The 25,099-nt window shown below is 42.0% G+C and overlaps 1 protein-coding gene across 1 annotated transcript in view; it reads right to left on the reverse strand.

Annotated features, from left to right (window-relative positions):
- Positions 1 to 25,099, reverse strand: part of LOC126453251 (uncharacterized) — a 123,180-nt gene that overhangs the window by 24,828 nt on the left and 73,253 nt on the right. Inside the window, exon 2 of the mRNA XM_050091126.1 lies at positions 1,072 to 1,340. Coding sequence (XP_049947083.1) covers positions 1,072 to 1,340 — 269 coding nt within the window. The remainder of the gene's footprint in view (positions 1 to 1,071; positions 1,341 to 25,099) is intronic.

Here is a 25,099-nt window from a genome sequence, read left to right on the forward strand (position 1 = left end):
CGAGAAAAAACGCTCTTTTTAAACATAAACGCAGATGCTAGCGAAGCCTGCAGGTGACACTGTTGTATTTGAGCAGGAATGGCACTTGTGCAATGTTATTAGTGCATTGCAAGTGTGACCTGTAGTCAGAATCGTATTCTTACCGATGGTAAGACACAGGCGTTAGTTTTCATTGTTTGCTTTGTTGTTGTGAATTTTGGTAAATAGCCTTTACCATCTACATCTACATTTATACTCCGCAAGCCACCCAACGGTGTGTGGCGGAGGACACTTTACGTGCCACTGTCATTACCTTCATTTCCTGTTCCACTCGCGTATGGTTCGCGGGAAGAACGACTGCCGGAAAGCCTCCGTGCGCGCTCGAATCTCTCTAATTTTACATTCGTGAAGTCCTCGGGAAGTATTAGTAGGAGGAAGTAATATATTCGATACCTCATCCAGAAACGCACCCTCTCGAAACCTGGACAGCAAGCTACACCGCGATGCAGAGCGCCTCTCTTGAAGAGTCTGCCACTTGAGTTTGCTAAACATCTCCGTAACGCTGTCACGCTTACAAAATAACCCTGTGACGAAACGCGCCACTCTTCTTTGGATCTTCTCTATCTCCTATGTCAACCCGACCTGGTACGGATCCCACACTGATGAGCAATACTCAAGTATAGGTCGAACGAGTGTTTTGTAAGCCACCTCCTTTGCTTGGACTTCATTTTCTAAGGACTCTCCCAATGAATCTCAACCTGGCACCCGCCTTACAACAATTAATTTTATATGATCATTCCACTTCAAATCGTTCCGCAAGCATACTCCCAGATATTTTACAGAAGTAACTGCTACCAGTGTTTGTTTCGCTATCATATAATCATACAATATAGGATCCTTCTTTCTATGTATTCGCAATACATTACATTTGTCTATGTTAAGGGTCAGTTACCACTCCCTGCACCAAGTGCCTATCCGCTGCAGATCTTCCTGCATTTCGCTGCAATTTTCTAATGCTGCAGCTTCGCTGTATACTACAGAATGAGCCGCGAAAAGCCGCGGAGAGGAACAAGATGAGACCGCGATACTCACCCTGATCGCGAGCTCGGCGTGCGGCAGGTCGAGGCCGACGCGGCGGTCGGCCATGCGGAAGCCGAGCGGGCGCAGGTCCTGCAGCACGACGACGCCGGCGGGCGAGGCGTACAGGCAGCGCGGGAAGAGCGCGGCGGCGGCGGCGCCCAGCCGAGGCACCACCTCGCCGTAGCCGCACGCCTCGCGGCTGAACGCCTGCGCGCAGCGGAACAGCCGCCGCCGCTTCGCGTCCGCCGGCCACAACTTCACCACCAGCTGCTCCTCGAACGCTGTCGGCAGCCGAAGAGCTCCCTCTAACCACTCGAAAATTCCGCAGGCCGGCCACAGAAATCGTGCAAACAAATCACCCACGCACTGTTAACTGAATCGGTTACTTTTAAAACTCCGTAAGTCACTCTTTTTGAAAATTCCATTTGTGTCTCATAGTTGATGGGAATATACATCACTGTGCTTCCACTTCACTGACTTGAGGGATTTCACAAAGTAAAACCGTTTTACTGCTAGAGAACGTTGTGAGCACCAGCTTACGTTCTAAGGCGAATTGCACTAATCGCGGGAAGCACACTGTTCTTCGTTTATTGTAAAATCATAGGATTTGTCGACCAGGAAAAGCGTTAGACAATGCAAAATCGGGCAATATCTTCGAAATTCTTAGAAAAATAGAGAAGGACTGGTTGAGCCGTGGTAAAAATTGCTGTTTTGAAGAGCGCGCCGCAGCCCGTTGTGTGAAGCAGTGCCGGCCGGAGTGGCCAAGCGGTTCTAGGCGCTACAGTCCGGAACCGCGCGACCGCTACGGTAGCAGGTTCGAATCCTGCCTCGGGCATGGATGTGTGTGATGTCCCTAGGTCAGTTAGGTTTAAGTAGTTCTAAGTTCTAGGGGACTGATGACCTCAGAAGTTAGTCCCATAGTGGTCAGAGCCATTTGAACCATTTTGTGAAGCAGTCGCCCTGCGTTTCTGGCGGTGGCGCCGCTGTGGCAATCACAGCTTAAGTGTCTCTCTCTGGTGGGAAAGGGGAAACGTTGCCTGTTCACGTGCATTGAAGGGGCGCTATGAGCTCGCCAGTCGGTCAGTCTGGGTACGTCTCTCGTCCGCATTTGTTAGGCAGTTAGTGTCTGTCTGTCGTTCGGATCAACCTTTAAAACCGGCAAAATGAGAGTCCTTCGACTCCCTCAGTAAGAGAACTCAGCGAGTGGTCGCTCGGTCGGGGCTTAGTTCCTGCATCTGAGTCTGGGCGTTAGGCCGCCAGTCTGCTCGAGTTTGCTCAGGCAATGGTCATTGGCGGTTGGGTCGATCAGTTGATCGGTCGCGCACTGAGACACAAGATGACTTGTCCGTCTTGAGCGTCACCGCATGTGAGGTCGCCACGTGAGTCCAGTGGGCCGCGGCGTATATCGAGGGGTAGTGGCTTCGCTGCTGATACGAGAGCAGCAGGAGTCAATCCACGACATCGGTCTGGCCGGTGCGAGCTGCGACGCCGTGAGACGGGAGATCAGCGCGCCTTCCTGCGTCCGTTGAAGCGGCTGGCTGCGGACGGTTCGGGAGAGCGTTTTCGAGGTGCTCCGCCAGGTCTTCGCCGGAAACCGCAGTTTATTAGAAGTTAAGTGATTGGTGATGTGTTGTTTCATTTACTTGTTAAATTCTACTTGTTTGCTTGGTGAGGTCACCAGCCGCTTTGCTTTTGGGTCGTCCCACCACCCGCGGGAAGGTGGTTATTTATGAATTGGGTTGTCCGTTTTTCCCTTGTGGAGTAGGGGCGAGTTAGAGCAACCTGCGGTTCGGGTTGTTCGGTAATCTTCCTATCACTCTGCCACACGTTAATAGTTGCCTCTGTCATGTTTGTCGGATTCGGTGTGTTAACGAATTTATTGCCTGGAGTGTAACGGCTTAATTCCTGAAATATGTTTTTATATCGCCTATCATCTTGAGAGGCGGTATATGTGTACTGTAGAGCATGTTTGGCCAACCTTGTATAATTTTATGTAAGATTGCATTTCGTGGGCTTTTATTTAAATGGTCATTTTAGTATATAAAGTTACCACCCTTCCACCGTAAGACTTTTCTTAGAAGTTAAAATCAAGTTGCACCTTCGGTGGCAAGATTATTATTTTAATTGTTAGTGTTTTGTACCATTTCCATCCCTCCTACGGAGGGTGCATAGTTTGTGTGCTTGTGTAAGTTGTTAAAAGTCTTAGTTTAAAGTTATCTGGTGTGTTGCAGATTTGCACCAGTGTAGCCTTCCAGAGGCTGTTGTGAGCGGTCGTAATTACAGCCGTGTCAAAAGGGAGCGGCAAGGTTTTCTGCCCGAAAGCTCATACAGTCAAAACTAGTTTCTTTCTGCTTCTGTATAAATTGTAACTTTGATATTTAGAGGGTGCTTTCTGATTATAATTTTAAATCTGTTTCTTCTAAAAAATGTTTTTGGCACTATTAAAGTGAATAAAATTCCCATTTGTTAAAATGAATTTGGCTATGATTTCATCAGTTACTCCTTGGAAACTACTTCCATGCTTACATAGTGTGATAAAATGTGTTAATGTTCTTGATGAATCGCTAGTAAATAAAATAAATTCTTAAGAATATTCTTTGAAAATAAATTATTGTTCACTGGTAAAATACAATATGTACAAGAGCCAAGACGGAATAATAAGAGTGGACGACCAAGAACGAAGTATTCTAATTAAAAAGGGTGTAAGACAGGGATGTAGCCTTTCGCACCAACTGTTCAGTCTGTACATCCAAGAAGCAGTGTTGGAAATAAAAGAAAGGTTCAGGAGCGGGAATACAATTCAAGATGAAAGGACACCAATGATAAGATCTGCTGATGACATTGCTATTCTGAGTTAAGCGAAAGAAGAATTACAGGATCTGCTCAATGGAATGAACAGTGTTATGAGTACAGAATATGGAGTGAGAGTAAATCGAAGAAAGACGAAAGAAATGAGAGGTAGCAGAAATGAGAACAGCGAGTAACTTAACATCAGGATTGATGGTTACGAAATAGATGAAATTAAGTAATTCTGTCTCCTAGGCAGCATAATGACCACTTAAATGTTTTATTTTTTTTTATTCCAGTCTTTGATCACAATACAAATTCATTTGACGACGACCGGTTTTAGTGACTAATGGCTACCTTCACATCTTTTTTTATATATTGTAGATCTGAAGATGGCCATTACTGACTGAAACCGGTCATCATCAAAGGAACTTATATTGTGATGTAAATGTCGTGTGACTAGGGCCTCCCGTCGGGTTGACCGTTCGCCGGGTGCAAGTTAAAAATGGTTCAAATGGCTCTGAGCACTATGGGACTTAACAGCTGAGGTCATCAGTCCCGTAGAACTTAGAACTACTTAAACCTAACTAACCTAAGGACATCACACACATCCATGCCTGAAGCAGGATTCGAACCTGCGACAGTAGCAGTCGCGCGGTTCCAGACTGAAGCGCCTAGAACCGCTCGGCCACCCCGGCCTGCCGGGTGCAGGTCTTTCGATTCCCTGAGCAGAGAAAATCTTCGAACCAGCAGGGAATCGAACCCGGGCCCTTACGATTGACATTCTGTCGCGCTGACCATTCAGCTACCGGGGACGGACAATATTGTGATCAAAGACTGTAATAAATAAACATTTGACAGTATTCGCTCACTGTTCACATTCACGACTATGTCGCAGCTGGTGAAAATAGCCAGCGACGGACGGAGCAAGGAAGATATCAAAAGCAGAGTAGCGCTGGCAAAAAGGGCATTCCTGGCCAAGAGAACTTCACTAGTATCAAGCATAGGAGTTAATTTGGGGAAGAAATTTCTGAGAATGTACGTTTCGAGTACAGCATTGTATGGTAGTGATACATGGACTGTGGGAAAACCGGAACAGAAGAGAATCGAAGCATTTGAGATGTGGTGCTACAGACGAATGTTGAAAATTAGGTGGACTGATAAGATGAGGAATGAGGAGGTTCTGCGCAGAATCGGAGAGGAAAGGAATGTTTAGTTAACATGGACAAGGAGAAAGGACAGGATGATAGAACATCTGACGGAACATCACGGAATGACTTCTATAGTATTAGACGGAGCTGTAGCGGGCAAAAACTGTAAGGGAACACATAGATTGGAATACATCCAGAAAATAATTGAGGACGTAGATTGCAAGTGCTATTCTGAGATGAAGAGTAGTAAACGTGGAAAGAAAAAAAGGAGTTTGATACACACATGTATATAATTGTAACATGCAATGATGTGATGCACACATCGGATAGCGATATGAGCAGATACAGATGTCGGTAATATCGCATACACAAGGTGTAAGAGAACAGTGCATTAACGGAGCTGTCATTTGTACCCAGGTAATTCATGTGAAAATCTTTTCGAAGTGATTATGGCCGCAAGACGGGAATTTAGACTTCAAACGCGGAGCGGTAGTTGGACCTAGACGCGTGGGACATTACATTTCGGAAATCGTCAGGGAATTCAATATTCCGAGACCCACAGTGTCAAGAGTGTGCCAATAATAACACATTTTAGGCATTACCTCTCACCATGGACAAGCCATGACCGGCGGCCTTCACTTAACCGCCGGAAGCAGCCGCATTTGTGCCGAGTTGTCATTGCTAACATACAAGCAACACTGCTTGAAAGAACTACAGGAATTAATGTTGGGCGTACGACGAACTTATCCATTAGGACAGTGCGGCGAAATGAGATGTTAATAGACTATGTACGATAGCGGAGGACCGACGCAGGTGCCTTTGCTAACTTGACGACATCGCATGAAGTGCGTCTCCTGGGCTCGTGACCGTATCAGTTGGACTCTAGACGATTGGAGAACCGTCGTCTGGTCAGCTGAGAGCCGATTTCAATTGCTAAGAGCCGATGGTAGGGTTCCAGACTGGAGCAGGCCTCACAAAGCCATTGATTCATGTTGTTAACAAGGCACTGTGCTGGCCGAGGGTGACTCCATAATGGAGTGGGCTATGTTTACATGGAATGGAGTGAGTCCTCTCATCAAGTTGAACCGATCACTGACTGGAAATGTTTATGTTCGGCTAACTGGAGACCATTTGCACCCACTCATGGGCTTCATGGTCCCAAACAAAGGTGGAATTCTTATGGATGACAATGCGCCGCCCACCTGGGTCACAAGTGTTCGCGATTGGTTTGAAGAGCATTTTGGACAGTTCGAGCGAATGATTTGGCCGTCCAGATAGACCGACATTAATCCCATCTAACACTTATGACACGTAAAAGAGAGGTCAGTTCGTGCACGAAATCCTGCACCTGTAGCACATTGGTATTTATGGACGTCTATAGACACAGTATGGCTCAGTATTTGTGCAGGAGCTTCCAACAACTTACTGAGTCCATGCCACGTCGACCTTCTGCAATACATAGGACAAAAGCAAGTCCGACATGATATTGGGAAGTATCCCATGTCTTTGGTCACTTCAGTGTAATAAAAACAGCGGGAGTGAAACAGACTCCATATGTAGGATACAATAAAGTAGTGCTTCCACGGAATTGGGATGTTCCTTCCAAATAAGTTTTATTAGTCCGTTACTAATGAAACATGATTTTATTATAAATACCTTAACGAATTCAAATCATTTCTCGTCCCTTGTTGGAACTGGTGAAAAATAATCCGTTTCATATCCAGTACAACCTTTGATCTACTGATTTGTTCTTAATACTAGGTGACAGGACATGTTGAAAGGTCTCTGTTGGATTCCCTTCATGTTAATTTCTGAAATCTGTTGTCATTTACTGTGGTGTTTCTGACTATCTGGGAGGAGACTGAGCAGTGAAACGTGTTACTTTTACACATAAACAAGAACGATCTGTCACACTACTACACTTTAAAACACAGTTTATATGTAATTCATGTCACACAGTCTCATACGGAACCTACATCCGCTTTCTTTTATATACCGTATATGATAAGATACTGTCATCCCCCTTCCCGCCTGTGTGAGAGTATGAATGAGCAAATGTATTTCTAGTTGCATGCTGGATGGTAGCAGACAAGCCTGTCTGCTAGAGAACAGTAGGACCAACGTCGGAACAGGTAGCTACGCTTTCTAAAAGCAAAGAGGTTTCTATCCTTAGTATGGTCCTGTCCATCCCTTGTCATGTTGGTATAGGAAGCTGCCTCTCTGGCCACTTCCGTTTGTATTTGTGAGCCACCCTCAGGAAGGGACCAGGTCAGTCTGTCGGCGGCGAGCGTCTGAAGTGGTAAGATCTCCGGCTAAGCGCGTGTCTGCTAAGTCCGTAGGACAATGGATTTCGTAAGTTCAGCCTAACTGAAAATTTAATCACCTTTATTTCAGGTTTAGCTCTAAAATATCTAATGTTATCTTAAATTGCAGCGCAGTGTAATTCGAGTGTGAAGTTCAGAATATATTCCGGTAGTTGCTTTGTCACTACTTTGTGAGTAAAGTGGAACCATGTGTTGATCAATAACTAACTAGCATCATCAATCTTCAATACGAATGTGCGTGAGATTATAACGTCTCGTCTTGACAATATTTTTCGATACAGCAACTTTTCTTTATGTTCAAGCCACTTGGGGTGTACTTTGTGAGACCAGTGCCACGTGCTTATACAATTGTTTGACCCATCAGGTTAATAGTATGACGACAGTAACCAGTTCGAGGTTTTTCTTTTGTAAATTGCTTTTCGATCTAATTTATTTTAATTATCAAAATTATTGTGGAGCTACACTCTTTGTGTAAACCAAGTTGACCACGTGAAGCATGTGGTGTATTCATCAAAGTAGCTCTCAGCTATTCTTTTCAGGAAGATTTCACAGAGAGTTAGTATGAATTTAGTGCACCAGTGTGTGGTAATTACATGACGGACAGGATTGTGCTAAGAACGTAACTTCTTTGGGTGAAAATTGAATCGGTTGGTTGTGGTTAATTTCCTCTTGCATATGTTTCAACGTTCTTCGTGTGTTATTTTATGAATGCAGTGTTGTATGCAGTTTCCCAATCTTGGCTCCATATTTGATGTGTTCCGTAAGATTACAATCTCACATTTTCACAGTCCTAAATAAGGCACCAGCTTAGTTATGAATCGAGTTTAATATGCTGAAATTTCAATGATCAATGCTAAAAAAAAATTTCCAAATACAAACTGATTTATTTCTTTTTATTTAAATTCTCCTTTTTATATACAGATCACCGGTTGTCGTATGACTATTAAAAGATTATAATTAATGTTAGTCTGGTTGGGGATTTGGTAAGCTAGACTGGATACATGGTGAAACAGTTGCTCAGTAATGCAAGGTTAACTTCGCCAGACATCTCACAGCTTTTAACCCGCTTTTATTGTCTATCAGCACCGCTTTCATAGCAATTAAACTAACAACGTTACAGTGTGACTGGGTACACACACTGGAGTATGTGTCAATGGTTACTTATGCATCTAGGGGTGACATATTCACAGACCACGTCGTAGATAATAATATTGTTGCGAATAATACCTGGTGGCTTCTCTTATGAAAGAAATCTGCCCTATGTGTTGAATTCCACGGTAAAGCATAACCTTAGGGTGAGGAAGTATCATAATGTAATCAACATCCTTACTCGAGAAATAATTTTGGCATAATCAGACAGCCAATGGATTATTGGCCTTGTGCGCCACAAATTCAGACTTGTATATTGTGATCGAAGCATCATTATGATACAAAAAATGATAGTATACACCAGTAACCTTCCAACTGATACAGTAGAAAGAAAATAGAGTCTCCTAGAAAGCTGAAGGGATACCTGCCTTTTGAGGAGGAATTTAGAAATTTTTGGAATAATATATGGAACTGGAATAGCACTGCAAGGAGTGAATTGGGAATTCTTATGTTCGCTGTCATTTAAGAAACAAGTTCTATGTATCATTATGTATTAAATATTTTTTTTGTGAAAAGTTGGGCAGAACATATTGGTACTTCAAACGTTACTTTTCATACTCAAAGTGAACAAACACACAAATAAATCATATGAGTATGAAATTTGTTTTTTCACACGACAGTAATAAAGCGATGTTCATCTAGTTTTAAAATCTCTTAGGTCACAGTGTTTTAAACTTATCTACTGGAAAATTTAATAAGCAATCACAGTTCATACCCTATATTTATGATGTCTTTTCATAAGTATTAATTCTCACAGGCATAAGAAATTACAAAAAACTTCCAGTTTATTCAGGCATCAGTTTACTCTGTTTTCTCAAAAGTTTTCATTACTTGACTTACCTGATGATGAAGATATAATCGTCAGATACGCGTCGTGGGTAGAGAATTATACGTGACTGATTATAGTAATGAGCATTTTCGAAATGATTCGATAATTCTTCTCTGTTTGATGTCGAGTTAAGTGAAAGAGGTGGTATCACGCCGTTCTCGTTAAGGCAGCCCTTCACTGCGTCATACGATCTTTAATCGACAGTTACAGAGACAGTCAGGAGACGCAATCGCATTATTAAGATAGCCTACATTCTGTTCTGTGGACTTTCCGACTGTTACGTTTTCGACCATTTAGCAACTGCCTCAAGCACCGTGGCATTTGAAAACCAGAGCATACCTCACAATTGTTGCTTCCTTTGACACAGCAACTGAGAGATGTATCATCAGCGTTGCTCGTTTGATTCTCAGCAGTTCAAGTTGTACTCTTGGGTTCCTGCCTAACCACACCATCGGGAAATTTTTGACAAGCAAGAATACAAGAACTCATATAATCATACTAAAAATACAAAATCGTTTAAACATGCCTATGTACTATGCGCATAGTCAGTCCTAAACCTGGATAAGATATGAAGGGATGTTCTTACTGCTGAACAGTTGGTAAAACCACGGCTCAAACCATCCAGGTTTGCATCGTGACACTTCCGATCTGAGCCTCCTCCACTGTTGCAGTTTCCTTTGGTGTTCGGGAAACCTACGCGCATAATTATTTTCAAATATTTATTTAAAATAGTAAATATTCGAATATTTTAATAAAGCTGGCGCCAAATTAAGCATAAATATCCAGTTTTTCATCATCTTCATAATAGTAAAAATGTCAAATTTTGTCATTTTGGGCGGTACGATTCCCCTTAATCGACATAAAAATATAGGTGGCTGTTGAAACAGAGCTAGTGATTTCATACAAAAGATACTAGAAAATAATCTCGAATAAAGGTAGCACACACATAATACTCCAAGCCCATAAAAGATATTAGCAAGCACTGCAAGTAGAATTCAAACTAATTTCGCTCCTGGAACAATTTTCCTCAATAATCATCACCCAGAATTCATGCAGCTCTGAGTTAAAATAATTGTTGCCTAACACTAACGTGTTGATCTATTTTTAGGAGTTCTTCTCATAAAAACAGCGCTGACAGTACGTTGTCAAGATTCACGTTACTTGAGTTACGTGTCTTAGAACATTCACAAAACTGTTGAAATATTAAGTCTGCATATTATCAAAATATCATTCTCCGAACGACAAAAAAGAAAACAAAAGCATTGTCAGATAAAAACAACTTACAACTTTTGAAAAATATCGATGGAATATTTGCCTGGTGTTTTGAAACTATAAAAAACTGTGTAACTATTTTCTTTTCAAGTGCAGTATGGAAATGGAAATGAGCGTTTGGCGTCATTGGCCGGGAGGCCCTTGCGGGGCATGTCTGGCAGCCTTGGTGCAGGTCTTATTACATTCGGCGCCACATTGGGAAACCTGTGCGCCAGGTGGGGACGAAATGATGATGAAGACAGCACAACACCCAGTCCCTGAGCGGAGAAAATCCCCGACCCAGCCGGGAATCGAACCCGGGCCCGTAGGACGGCAATCCGTCACGCTGACCACTTAGCTATCGGGGCGGACAGTTCAGTATGAAGACACGATAATAATGTTTGTGAGCGATATTAGGAGAAGTAATTCCCATAGTATCATTCAGACATACATAGAATAATATGAGTGTTCAAGATGGTTCAAATGGCTCTGAGCGGACTTAACATCTGTGGTCATCAGTCCCCTATAACTTAGAACTACTTAAAACTAATTAACCTAAGGACATCACACACATCCATGCCGGAGGCAGGATTCGAACCTGCGACCGTAGCGGTCACGTGGTTCCAGACTGAAGCGCCTAGAACCGCACGGCCACACCGGCCGGCTAATATGAGTATTATGTTGCTGTTTTGAATATAATAATCCAATAATGAAATTTGGAAAAAAACTGTATTTATGCATTTTAAATACGTATGCAGCTTTAAATTTAAAAGAGAGAAAATGTACTTGCCAATGTAGCTCTATGTGGACGAGATAGGTAATGTGGAACATTAATTACGATAGCTTGCATATTTTGTTTTCCTTACATGCATTGCAAATTTGTGTTTTGTCTGTAACCGAGAACAATGTTTACTTCCAGTCTGAGTACTGCTGCAGGCAGTTTTCATTAGAGAAGTGGTCGAATGTCTGTATTCTCGGACTCACTCGCACGTACTGAGCTGCAAATACTGAAGACACAATTTGCATTTCAATGGCTTCCTTTTGATTACATTATCGCCAAGTCAAAAAGGATTTCTGCTCTCTAGAAATGTGCTTTATTTCTAGCAGATGTGAAACAAAACTCTCTGCAGTCACTCGTTCTGCGTATGATGAATACTGGAAACTCTGTTGCCTTCACCATTTGCGTGGTAGAATGTTTAACGAGCGATAGCCAGAGGCCAGGAACAATATCATCTACCGCTGAAGATGCAAAGCATTAGATATTTAACCTCTATAATGAATGAACAATTTTCATATTAATTAGAAATCCTCACTGACGACGATTTCTTTGAGATGCTGTATGTATTTCTGTAGCTGATACATGTAAGTTTTCCAGTTTCAGTTAGTGATGACAGGATTTTTAAAGGTATAACGAGGCATAATACTGCAACTAAAAGGTTAATGTATATCAACAGGTGATGTACTCTAAGCGAACGGCATAAATAATTTAGTGTTTTCTTCATAAAAGCAAACCTCTGTTTACGGTATAATTGCCCACAAAACGTAAAAGATACTTGCAACGATAACTCGATTGAATCAAACATGTGCAGAAATTCATTCCATAAGTTTGAAAACAAAACTTCAAGTATCGTTTGTTACACCTTTTATTTTGTGTCGCGTTAAAACAGCTTGGAAAATGTGATATACCCCCGAGAGCATTTAATCTACAACTGAAGCTTTAGTGTGACACTCATCGTATTCCAGATTAAGTCAAATTAGTGCAGGGTCATTAATTTGTATTTCAGCTGATAGCTATACCGAAGTTCATCAGCGTGCAGCAGCTGCAATTATGTGGCTTAAATATGTAAGCGCCGCATGAAATTGTGGTTTCCGGGGTTATAATGATGACTGACAATGATCAAATACCGTTTGTTATCAAGTTAATGAGGTATGAGCTTAATTTGCGCTTTTGTTCAAAGTCTCGCGGTTATTGACATTGTTTTCATGTCTTCTTCACTATGAGATGAGTAGCCTACTGCCACGAACGTCAATAAAGAAAAAAATCTATTGCAGAAGAATTGCCATTGAGTTTACGATCTTAACAGAGAGAGTATCAGTGAGCATGGGAAGTGTACATTACTTACATAAAGCAATGTTTAAATAATAATTTTCGAAAATATCCATCATTCTTTAAAACCAAAGAAAACTTACCTGTTTTATCTGACGTACGAGGAATTATCGCTTAGTGAATATTATACATATTCAGGTTGCAATGGGTATTTTCTATTTCCATAAGACACATGTGTCTAAACACACTGTCACACCAACACACCCGAAATTGCATAATGCATACACAGTACAAACAACATTCTTTGTATGTGAATTCTCTTTCTTTTGTACTTTGTGCTGTTACCTAGAGGGGATAGCAGGGAAGTTAGTGCTTACCTAAATTCAAAAGTGATTTTCTTCTACAAGTCGTGTGAGTTTTAAAAAAGGCAACAAATTTGCACATTTTCTGCAGGTTTTTATTCAATGTGATGATATTGTTCTGCTTCTGGCTGATAAAAGAAAGCTTCTTCGCATCAGTGACACAAAAAAGGAAAAAGAACTCGAAATTAATAATAAATTAGATATGGAAAACGTTTCAAAATAGAAAGTTCAGATTTTCAGATATTTTATGGGACGCAAGAAAACAGGAAGCGGTTTATCCCTCTGAAATACGTAAGCTATGGGAATAATTTTTCCTTTTTATCCAAACGTTGTCAGCCGATTCAACTAAATACCAGGGATTACAACTTAAATCGGAACGGTGAAATAGAAAATTTTGTTGCCAAATCGAACGAAATGCTACGTTTCATTGGCGTAACACTTAGAAAAGCTCGAAAGCTTCTTAAGACTGCCTGCAGTCCCATTGTCCGTCCTTTTCTGTAGCACTGCAGCGCGGTATGGAACTTATGCCGAATAGGTTTTGTGGGGAATATAGACAAAATTCAAGGAAGTGCAGTTCGTTTCGTGTTTTCAACAAACAGGGGAGAATGTGACATGTGTGGTGAGAGAGTTGTGATAGAAATCATTAAAATAAAGATGTTATTCGTTGACTTTTCAAGAAAATGCAAACGTCAACTTTCTCCTCCAAGACCAAGATATTTTACTCCCACCTAAGTAGGGAGAAATGACCATCACGATGAAATAAGACAAATCAGAGTTCACATAGAAACATGTGAGTGTTCTCTTTTTCCCGTATGCTAGTCGAGACTGAAACGGTAAAGAAATAGTTTTGAAGTGATTCTATGCACACTCTTAACAACTTAACTGTGGATTGCAGACTAATCGTGTGGATGAAGACTTCTCCTTTTCTCTCTTCCAATTCATTCAGTTCAGGCAGTAACATGGTGTATAGAAGCTGCGAAGAGAAATAACAATTTAACTTGCATTACTCACCATTTCACAAGCCCTAATCCTCACAGGTCTGTGACTGTTCATTGTGCATAAAAAGCTATATTATTCCTGCGCATACTACATCTTTTTCAAAATTTGCTTAACAACCATAACAGGTTTGAAGTAAGTCATTATGTTCTTTTTCTTTTTTCCTCCATCCGCCTTCTGACTGATTTGCTACGACCCGTCACTACTTTCACTCGTTTGAAAACCTTTCCATCTCAGAGTAGCACTTGCACAGGAACAACCTCAATTATTTTTGAAACATATTCCATTCTCTGTCTTCCTCTACAGCTCCCTCTAATACCATAAAAGTTATTCCCAGATGTCTTAAAGCTGTCCTACCATCCTGTCCCTCCTCCTAGTCACTGCTCTCCATGTATTCCTTTCCTCGCTGATCCTACAGAGAACCATTTGATTCCTAATTAGTCAACCTAATTTTTAATATTCTTCTGTCGCGCCGTATCTGAAGCATTTCGATTCCCTTCATTGCCCGTTTCCCCCCAGTTCATGATCCACTACCAAGCAATGATGTGTAATAAATGTACATTTTCAGAAATTTCTTCCTCAAATTAAGGCCGATATTTGATAATAATACATTTCTTTTGGTAAAGAATTCCCTCTTTGCCTATGCTAATCTAGTTCTTATGTCCTCCTTGTTTCGTCTGACATGTATTACTTTGCTCCTAAGGTAGCAGAATTCCTTCACTTCGACGACACTACGATCACATTTTGATGTTTAATTTATCGGTAATCTCATTTCTGCTACATCTCGTTACTTTCGTCTTACTTCGAGTTTCTCTTAACTTACAATGTGTGCTGATTAGATTGTTCATTTCGTTCAAGAGGTACTGTAGCTGTTCTTCACTAGAACGGTTCAAACGGCTCTGAGCACTATGGGACTTAACATCTATGGTCATCAGTCCCCTAGAACTTAGAACTACTTAAACCTAACTAACCTAAGGACAGCACACAACACCCAGCCATCACGAGGCAGAGAAAATCCCTGACCCCGCCGGGAATCGAACCCGGGAACCCGGGCGTGGGAAGCGAGAACGCTACCACACGACCACGAGATGCGGGCTTCTTCACTATAACTAAGGATAGTTATGTCATCAGCGAGTCTTATCATTGATATCCTTTCACCCTAAATTTTAATTTCACTCCTAAGCCTGTTTCTCTAATCGTCCTGCTGTACATTATTCGTCCGTACCTATAGCTTACGCTTGTTTTTCAGAGAATTTCAAACAACTTGTACCATTTTACATCGTCGAACGCATTTTCCAGGTTGACTTTTTCTGTGAACCCGTCTGTATTTTTCTTCAGTCTTGCTTCCATTATCAAGGTGAGCGTCATAACTGCCCATCTGATACTTTTACTTTCCTGAAGCCAAACTGATCGTCTTTTAACAGAGCCTCAGTTTTTCCTTTTTCATTCTTCTGTGTGTTATTCACGTCAGAAACTCGGGTGAACAAGATGTTGAACTGATTATGCAATAGTTCTCTTTGTTATCTGCCCTACACATCTTGGGCATTGTGCGGTTGATATTTTTCGGAATGTCTCGGGTCTCATGGATTCAATGTACCAGCTTGAATAGGCTCTTGTTTGCCAATTCTCCAAATGCTCTAAGAACTTCTGATGGAGTGTTAAGTATTCCGGCTGCCTTATTTGATCTCAGGTCTTCCAAAGCTCTGTTGAACTCTAACACCGGATCTCCAGTATCTTCCATATCGGCTCCCATTCCACTTTTGTCCCATCATGCTGTTCATCATTCTCGTAAAAACTCTCAGTGTACACCTTCAATCTATTCGCTCTTTCCTCTATAGCCTTAGAGAACCTCAAGCGTACCTCGTAATTCCTTCCACTTCTTTGCGGGATGATTCCTACTGGCTGGTTTCAAACTTCAGCCTACTCTTCATCACTGCTACATTGTGATACATTTCATATATCACCATACTTATATCCTACACACCAAAATAAATAGTCTTTCATTTCCGTCATTGGTTCTGCCACCTGTAGATTGAAAAGTAGGGGTCAAAGACTACGTCCCTGATAGGAATGGCATTTTGGACAGATATAAGTACTACACTACTGGCCACTAAAATTTCTACACCATGAAGATGACGTGCTACAGACGTGAAATTTAACCGACAGGAAGAAGATGCTGTGATATGCAAATGATTAGCTTTTCAGAGCATTCACACAAGGTTGGTGTCGGTGGCGAACCAACAACGTGCTAACGTGAGGAAAGTTTCCAACCGATTTCTCATACACAAACGGTAGTTGACCGGCGTTGCCTGGTGAAACGTTGTTGTGATGCCACGTTTCCGACTTTGATAAAGGTCGGATTGTAGCCTATCGCGGCATTGCTGCTCGCGTTGCTCGAGATCCAATGACTGTTAACAGAATATGGAATCGGTGGGTTCAGGAGGGTAATACGAAACGCTGTGCTGGATCCCAACGGCCTCGTATCACTAGTAGTCGAGATGACAGGCATATTTTCCCCGTGGCTGGAACGGATCGTGCAGCCACGTCTCGATTCCTGAGTCAACAGATGGGGACGTTCACAAGACAACAACCATCTGCACGAACAGTTCGACGACGTTTGCAGCCGCATGGACTATCAGCTCGGAGACCATGGCTGCGGTTACCCTTGACGTTGCATCACAGACAGAAGCGCCTGCGATGGTGTACTCAACGACGAACCTGGGTGCACGAATGGTAAAACGTCATTTATTCGGATGAATTCAGGATCTGGTTACAGCATCACGATGGTCGCATCCGTGTTTGGCGACATCGCGGTGAACGCACATTGGAAGCGTGTATTCGTCATCGCCATACTGGCCTGTCACCCGGCGTGATGGTATGGGGTGCCATTGGTTACACGTCTCTGTCACTTCTTGTTCGCATTGACGGCACTTTGAACAGTGGACATTACATTTCATATGTGGTACGACCCGTGGCTCTACCCTTCATTCGATCCCAGCGAAACCCTACAATTCAACAGGATAATGCACGACCGCATGTTGCAGGTCCTGTACGGGCCTTTCTGGATACAGAAAATGTTCGACTGCTGCCCTGGCCAGCACATTCTCCAGATCTCTCACCAATTGAAAACGTCTGGTCAATGGTGGCCAAGCAACTGGCTCGTCACAATACGCCAGTCACTACTCTTGATGAACTGTGGTATCGTGTTGAAGCTGCATGGGCCGCTGTACCTGCACAGGCTATCCAAGCTCTGTTCGATTTCATGTCCAGGCGTATCAAGGCCGTTATTAATGGCAGATGTGGTTGTTTTGGGTACTCATTTCTCAGGAAATATGTACCCGAATTGCGTGAAAACATGTCAGTTCTAGTATAATATAATTGTCCAATGAATACCCGTTTATCGTCTGCATTTCTTCTTGGTGTAGCAATTTTAATGGCCAGTAGTGTATATGCTGAACGAAACAAAGTGTCAGTTTATCATAGTACTTAAAATATTAAGTATATGAGAACTGAGCTGGTGGATTGGTTACTACCTTAAGACAATGACGGTGCAGCTAGGTCGCTTAGGCAATTTCCACGAATAATTATGCATGCGTGATTGTGAACGGCCTTGTAAATCTTTCCATACTCGCTCACGTAAGCTCACACGTCAGATGCACTAGCTAAGAAAATATTATCTACTTCAAGAAGGACGGAGACGTCCACGTGTAGGTGTACAACGACATTTTGTGTTGCGTGAGGCAACGTAAAACAGTTTACTTGACCCTGACCTAAGCAGTACAATATCTCAGTACATTATAAGCAGTTTAAATATAAGGATTACACCTTGAGCAATACTGTGTTCTGATCGATACGGAATACTCTAGTATATTTATTGTTTTAGCAAAGGCGGAGGTAAATAGTGATTTTTAAAAGAAAACTGTCAAGATGAACGAACTGTTAAGACGTTGGCCGCCACCCCCTCATCCCCATTAGAAATATCTGAACAAATGAAGTGTCAATGGTGAAATGCGATTGTACGCATCATAGAAGGGAGAAAAACATTGATGTAGGGTCTCATGTATGGACTACATGACATCCTGGGCTATGTATCAGTTACATTATCTGTTGTCGAAGTGACTCTTGCAGTTTTAGTCCACGAAATCCAACTGTTCCATTAGTTTTGAATGGTTATAGTCTATTAAGCAGTGAGGTGAGAGTTCGTTGCTTGGGTTGAGTGGATTTTCGTTACGCTCTCCAAAACCTTATGCTTTGTGTTTCATTCCACGACTAAATTTGGTGGGCCCACTGTAGTTTATTCTCTTTCGTCCTCATTTTCTTTGCGCACACTTGTGAATATCGCTACCTAACTTTTTTCATTATTCGAATTCAAATACATTAGTAAATGCGATAAAGTCAGGTCTGTCTTTTAAGGACTAATTTCAGTGTTAAGGCAATTTACATGCATTTTACTATAGCAAATATGTTTTCCAGACTAAATCTCTTTGCTTTAAACAAAATAGTGTCATATTACATGCTCTTCGTTAGATTACGTATGTTCCCACAGCACGGCATTTGTTTTCTGGAAATCGAATTAAATGGTTAATTATGTCATTTTATGCTCAAAATAGGCTTCTCTTCCTCATAAATTTAAAGAACCGAAATTCGAATAATTTACAAGTCCGCTAATACTCTTCATTAGAGTCATGTGATTCCTGTGACGCTGCTCCTTTTTTATTTTTTTTTTATTTTGAGTCATCAGTATTGTGACTGGTTTGATGCAGCCCACCACGAATTCCTCTTCTTTGACAACCTCCATCTTAGAGAAGCATTTTCAACCTATTATTTGCTGGATGTATTCCAATATCTTTCTTCCTCCACGGTTTTCGCCCTCTACAAATCCCTCTAGCATCATAGAAGTCATTCTCCGATGTCTTAACAGCTGTGCTATCATCCTGTTCCTGTTTCTTGTAGATGTTTTCCACATATTCCTTTGCTCTTCGATTCTGCGCAGAAGCGCCTCATTCTTTAACTTATCCGTCCACCTAATTTTCAACATTCGTCTGTAGCACCACATCTCAAATGCCTCGATTCTCTTCTGTTCTGGTTTTCTCACTGTCCACGTTTCATTACCATATAACACTGCTCCAAACGTACATTCTCTGAATATTTTTCCTCAAATTAAGATCTACAGACTTCTCTTCGCCAGAAATGCCCTTTTTGCCAGTGCTAGTCTACTTTAGATATACTCCTTCCTCCACCCGTCAATGGTTATTTTACTGCCTAGGTAGTAGAATTCCTTAAATTCATCTCCTTCATGAGCATCAATCCTGATAAGTTTCTCACTGTTCTCATTTCTGCTGCCTCGCACTACTTTCGTCTTTCTTCGGTTTACTCTCAACCAATATTCTGTACTCACTAGACTCTTCATTACATTCAGCAGACCATACAATTCTTCTTCGATTTCACTCAGGATATCAATATCATCAGCGAATCGTATCACCGATATCTTTTCACCTTGAATTTTAATCCCACTCGTGAACATTTCTTTTACTTCCATCATTCCTTCTTCGATGTAGAGATTGAACAGTAGTAGAGAAAGATTACATACCTGTCTTACACCCTTTTCAATCCAAGCACTTTGCTCTTGCTGTCCACTCTTATTATTCCCTCTTGGCCTTCGGACGTATTGTATATTACACGTCTCGCCCTATAGCTTACCCCCATTTTTCTCATAATTTCGAAAATCTTGCACCACTTGATATTGTCGAACGCTTTTTTCAGGTAGACATTCTATGAGCGTGTCTTGATTTTTCTGTTGTCTTGCTTCCGTTATGAACTGCAACGTCAAAATTGCCTCTCTGGTGGCTTTACCTTTCCTAAAGCCAAACACACAGTCATCTAACACATCCTCAAGTTTCTTTTCCATTCTTCTGTATATTATTCTTGTCATCAACGTGAATCCCAGAGCTGTTACGCTGATTGTGGGGTAATTCCCGCACTTGTCAACTCTCGTAGTCTTCGGAATTGTGTGGATGATATTTTCCGAAAGTCAGATGGCATGTCGCTAGAATCATACATTCCACACAACAACGGGAACAGATGTTTTGTTTCCACTTCTCCAATGATTTTAGAAATTCTGCTGGAATTTTATCTATTCCCTCTGCCCTGTTTGACCTTAAGTCCTCCGAAGCTCTTTTTAATTCTGATTGTAATACTGGATCCCCTATCTCTTCCAAATCGACTCCTGCTTCTTTTTCTGTCACAACAGACAAATCTTCCCCCTCATAGAGGCTTCCAATGGATTCTTTTCATTTATCCACTCTCTCCTATGCATTTAAGGGTGGAATTCCCGTTGCAATTTTAATGTTACCACCGTTGCTTTTAATGTCACCGAGAGTCAGTTCTTCTTCACATTTTTCATGCAGCCATTTCGTCTTAGCTTCCCTGCATTTCCTATTTATTTAATTAAGGCTCAGTGCCTTATACTTCTGTATTCCTGAAGTTTCTTGAACGTTTTTGCACTTTCTCCTTTCATCGATCAGCTGAAGCATTTTTTGTTAGCCACGGTTTCTTCGCAGTTACCTTTTTTGTACCTATGTTTTTCTTTCTAACCTCTGTGACTGCCCTTTTTAGACACGCTAATTCCTCTTCAACTGTACTGCCTACTGATCTTCCCTTAGGGTTGCTGTGTCTATAGCTTTAGAGAACTTCAGGCATATCTCCTTCATTCCTTAGTACTTCTGTGTCCCACTTCCTGGAGTACTGATTCTTCCTGACTAGCCTCTTAAACTTCAGGATACTCTTCATCACAGCTTGATTGTGATCTGAGTCTATATCTGCGCATGAGTACCCCTTACAATCCAGTATCTGATTTCGGAATTTCTGTGTGATGATGATGTAATTAATCTAACTGAAATCTTCTCGTAACACCTGGTGTTTTCTAAGTATACTTCCTCCTCTTGTGAATCTTGAACAGAACATTTGCTATTACTACCTGAAATTTATTCCACAACTCAATTAGTCTTTCTCCTTTCTTATTCCTTATGCCAAGTCCACGTTCTGCTATAACCTTTTCTTCTTCTTCTTACTGTTTGATTTTCATCTTTTATGTACTGTATTAACGTTTCAATATCCTCATATACCTTCTCTATCTCTTTATCTCCAGCTTGTGACGGCGGCATGTATACCTGCACTATCGTTGTCGGTGTTGGTTTTCTGTTGATTCTGATAAGAACAACTGTCACTAAACTGTTCACAGTAACACACTCTCTGCCCTGCCTTCCTGTTCCTAACAATTCCTACGCCCGTTATACCATTTTTTCTGCAGCTGATATTATCCTATATTTTTCTGACCAGATGTGCTTGTGTCCTTTCCATTTCCCTTCACTGAACCCTATTATATCTAGACTGAACCTTTGCATTTCCCTTTTCAGATTTTCTAGCTTCCTTACCACATTCAAGCTGCTGACATTCCACGAGCCGACTCGTAGAACGTTATCCTTTTGTTGATTATCCATGCTTTTTCTCATGGTCACCTCTCCATTGGCAGTTCCTCCCAGAGATCCAAATCGGGGGCTATACCAGAATCTTTTGTCAATGGAGAGATCATCATGATACTTTTCCAATTACAGGCCGCATGTCCTGTGGATACACGATGTGTGTCTTTAATGCAATGGTTTCTATTGCCCTCTGCGTCCTCATGGTTTTGATCACTGCTGATTCTGTCTCGTTCAGGGGCAGTTTCCGACCCTAACGGCAAGAGAATGCCCTGAACATCTGTCCGCTTCTCCCTTTTTTTGACAAGTCCGTTGGCAGAATAAGGGTAACTTCTTATGCTGGAAGCCTTCGTCCGCCATTGCTGATTATTAATCAAAATTTAAGCGGGGGGGGGGGGGGGGTTCGAACCCCGGGATCGAGAACACGAGTCCTTGACCCCTACACCACAGGTCAGTACAGTACTCTTTATTAACGAGAAATTCAACACAGTAACGTTACACACACACATACACATACACACACACACACACACACACACACACACACACACACACACACACACACACACACACACACACACACACACACACACAGGAGCACATTTAGTTTTCGTTATAACAGATAGCCTTATCCATGGCGCTGATTTCTTGTATTTGGTAATAAATTAGAAACCTCCGTGCGAAATATACACTAAAATAAATAAAAAAGCGGCACATCACGAAAGAATTATGCGAATGGGATGCAAATCGGAGATGAGATTTACAAGTACAAACAAATGATTACAATTTCAGAAGAACTGAATTATTTATTCAAGACAAAGAGCTTCGCAAACCGAGAAAGTCAGTAACGTGCAAGCAGTACAACCGTTATTCGGCCTGGCATCGATTGGCAGGGAGAGATCCGACGACCTTGCTAACCAACATACACACAGCTTGGCAAGCAAAAGACAAGGAGTAGAACCTTTCGTCGTGTGCGACAGGCCAGGACCTTACCAAAATGTAAGCCTAGGATGGAGTGCCTTGAAGGACAAGAAAAGGTGGGCATAGGATACCTCTGACGTACCGCTGCGCTTTAAGGGTGCCGCGGACACCCAAAGGTATCCTGCTATGTAATGAAATGGCGCTCCAGACCATATCTCCTGATTATCGGGCCATATAGGAGACGACAGTCAGATTGGTATCTAACCTCTATTTGGGGGGAGGGGGGGGGGAGCGACTCCAGCACATCTTCGTCCTGGAATCTCATTGACTGGAGCAGTCTTAAGTGATGAGTTCCGTTTCGAAATGGGTCCCTATGATTATCGAAGACGTGTCTGCAGATGCCCCGGGCAGCGGTGGGATACTCACTCCGCCATACGGTCCGACACCCACAAGTGGTGGTCTTGGAATACAATTTCATAGCAGAATTCCTTTGGTTGTTATCCGTGTCGCCCTTGAAGCTCAACGGTAGATCGGAGATATTCTACGCCCCATTTTGTTGCGCTTCATGACAAGGCATCGTGGCTTTACATTTCAAAAAGATAATGCCTGCCCGCACAAGGCGAGAGTGTCTACTGCTTGTCTTCGTGCTCGCCACACAGTACCTTGGCCGGATCTCTCCGTAGCTGGGAACGTCTGGAACATTATGGGCAGGGCCCTCCAACCATCTCGGGATTTTGACGATCTAAAGCACCAATTGGACAGAATTTGGCGCGGTATCCTTCAAGAGGACATCCAACAACGCCGTAATTCAATGTCAAGCTGAATATCTGTTTGCACTGTTTGCGTGTTATCGAATTGCTTAGTTTGCAAACCCCTTTCTTTAGAATGAATTATTCAGTATTCTGAAACTGTAATCATTTGTTTGTGTGCATGTACATGTCATCTGCCAGCTTCCATCTCATTCTTATAATTCTTTCGTGATGCGGCAACTTTGTCAGAATTTATATCTTGGTGAAGATTATTATCCAGTAATGCCATTATTTCCAATTATAATGTTCGTTTTATAAGCCGCACCACGAATGACTTCTGTTCTATCACATCTCGTAGGACAAAAATACATTGCTAAGTCATACAGTTCCGCCAAAAGATGGCACTCGCCGGTTATAGTATTATTCACCTTCTACGCAAAGTAGAACTGTTTCCATTCTATCCAAATGATATAGTATTTGTATCTACCTATTAGTACACATAATTGTACCATATGTAATATAACTGTCAAGGGTAACATATTATTAGTGTTACCTTCGTAACATAATTATGCCACCTTGTTAATAACTAACCTCTAGCGTCAGCTTTCTCCCTGATCACTTTAGCTGTTACTGGGATCAGGTGACGCTCTGTTCTTTATGTAAGTCTCCTGTGCACGTAACACATGCAAATCGTGCTAGTTGAACGCTCAGCAAAATTCTTAAGGCGTTGGTACTAGCAGCCAATGAAGTTACATTTACTTGTTGTGCTAGAATATAGGAACTCTCTCTCCGTCCCTTGATGCTTTATAACGTAACTATCCCCGGTGAGTGTTTTAGAAAACCTCTTATGTAACTTAATTTTTTCCATGTATATATTTATTTACTGAACTATTGTTTCAGTTTTATTTCATGTATCATAATAGTGCTTACTACTGCAACAGAATTTCACTATTTCGTTACTGCCCATAAGACCAAGTTCTTGTATGTATCCCTTGTGTCTGAAATATTGTGGAGCGATAATGAGATTTTCATTCTGCAGCGGAGTGTGCGCTGCAATGAAATGTTCTGGCAGATTAAAACTGTGTGCCGGACCGAGACTCGAACTTGGGACCTTTGCCTTTCGCGGGCAAGTGCTCTACCAACTGTTATCACTTCTGTGAAGTTTGGAAACTAAGAGACGAGGTACTGGCGGACTTAAAGCTGTGAGGACGGGGCGTAAGTCGTGCTTGGATAGCTCAGTTGGTAGAGCACTGGCCCGCGAAAGGCAAAGGTCCCGAGTTCGAGTCTCGGTCCCTCACACAGTTTTAATCTGCTAGGAAGTTTCATATCAGCGCACACTCCGCTGCAGAGTGAAAATCTCATTCTGGAAACATCCCCCAGTGTGCGGCTAAGCCATGTCTCCGCAATATTCTTTCTTCCATGAGTGCTAGTTCTGCAAGGTTCGCAGAAGAGCTTCTGTGAAGTTTGGAAAGGAGGAGACGAGGTACTGGCGGAATTAAAGCTGTGAGGACGGAGCGTGAGTAGTGCTTGCGTACCTCAGTTGGTAGAGCACTTGCCCGCGAAAGGCAAAGGTGAGTTCGAGTCTCGGTCCGGCAGACAGTTTTAATCTGCCAGGAAGTTTTATTGTGGAGCGAACAACAAATGCTTCGTAAGATTTGCTTTTGCAAGGCATCAACCAGCCGTTATGATTAGGATTGTCTGTTATGGATGAAACACTTACACGAATATCGCCTTATGACATAGCAACGACTTGTGCGACAGTCGCACTTATGAATGACTCATTTCCCTATAGAACGAGATATGCCATTAAGGAGGATGAATGCAGCGTGTAGTATGGTAATATTCCACCCATTTCACAGTATAATTTTTCTGTTTTCCTGTTGCTTGAATGGATTGCTGTGCATGAATATGAATGATAGCTGCAAGATGCCGATGGCCTGTCGCAATCCAACGTTTTACTCGGCCAGCTGCTTCGCAAGACCCGTGTCCACGAGCA

Source organism: Schistocerca serialis, chromosome 1, assembly GCF_023864345.2.
Source record: "Schistocerca serialis cubense isolate TAMUIC-IGC-003099 chromosome 1, iqSchSeri2.2, whole genome shotgun sequence".
Lineage (NCBI taxonomy): Eukaryota > Metazoa > Arthropoda > Insecta > Orthoptera > Acrididae > Schistocerca > Schistocerca serialis.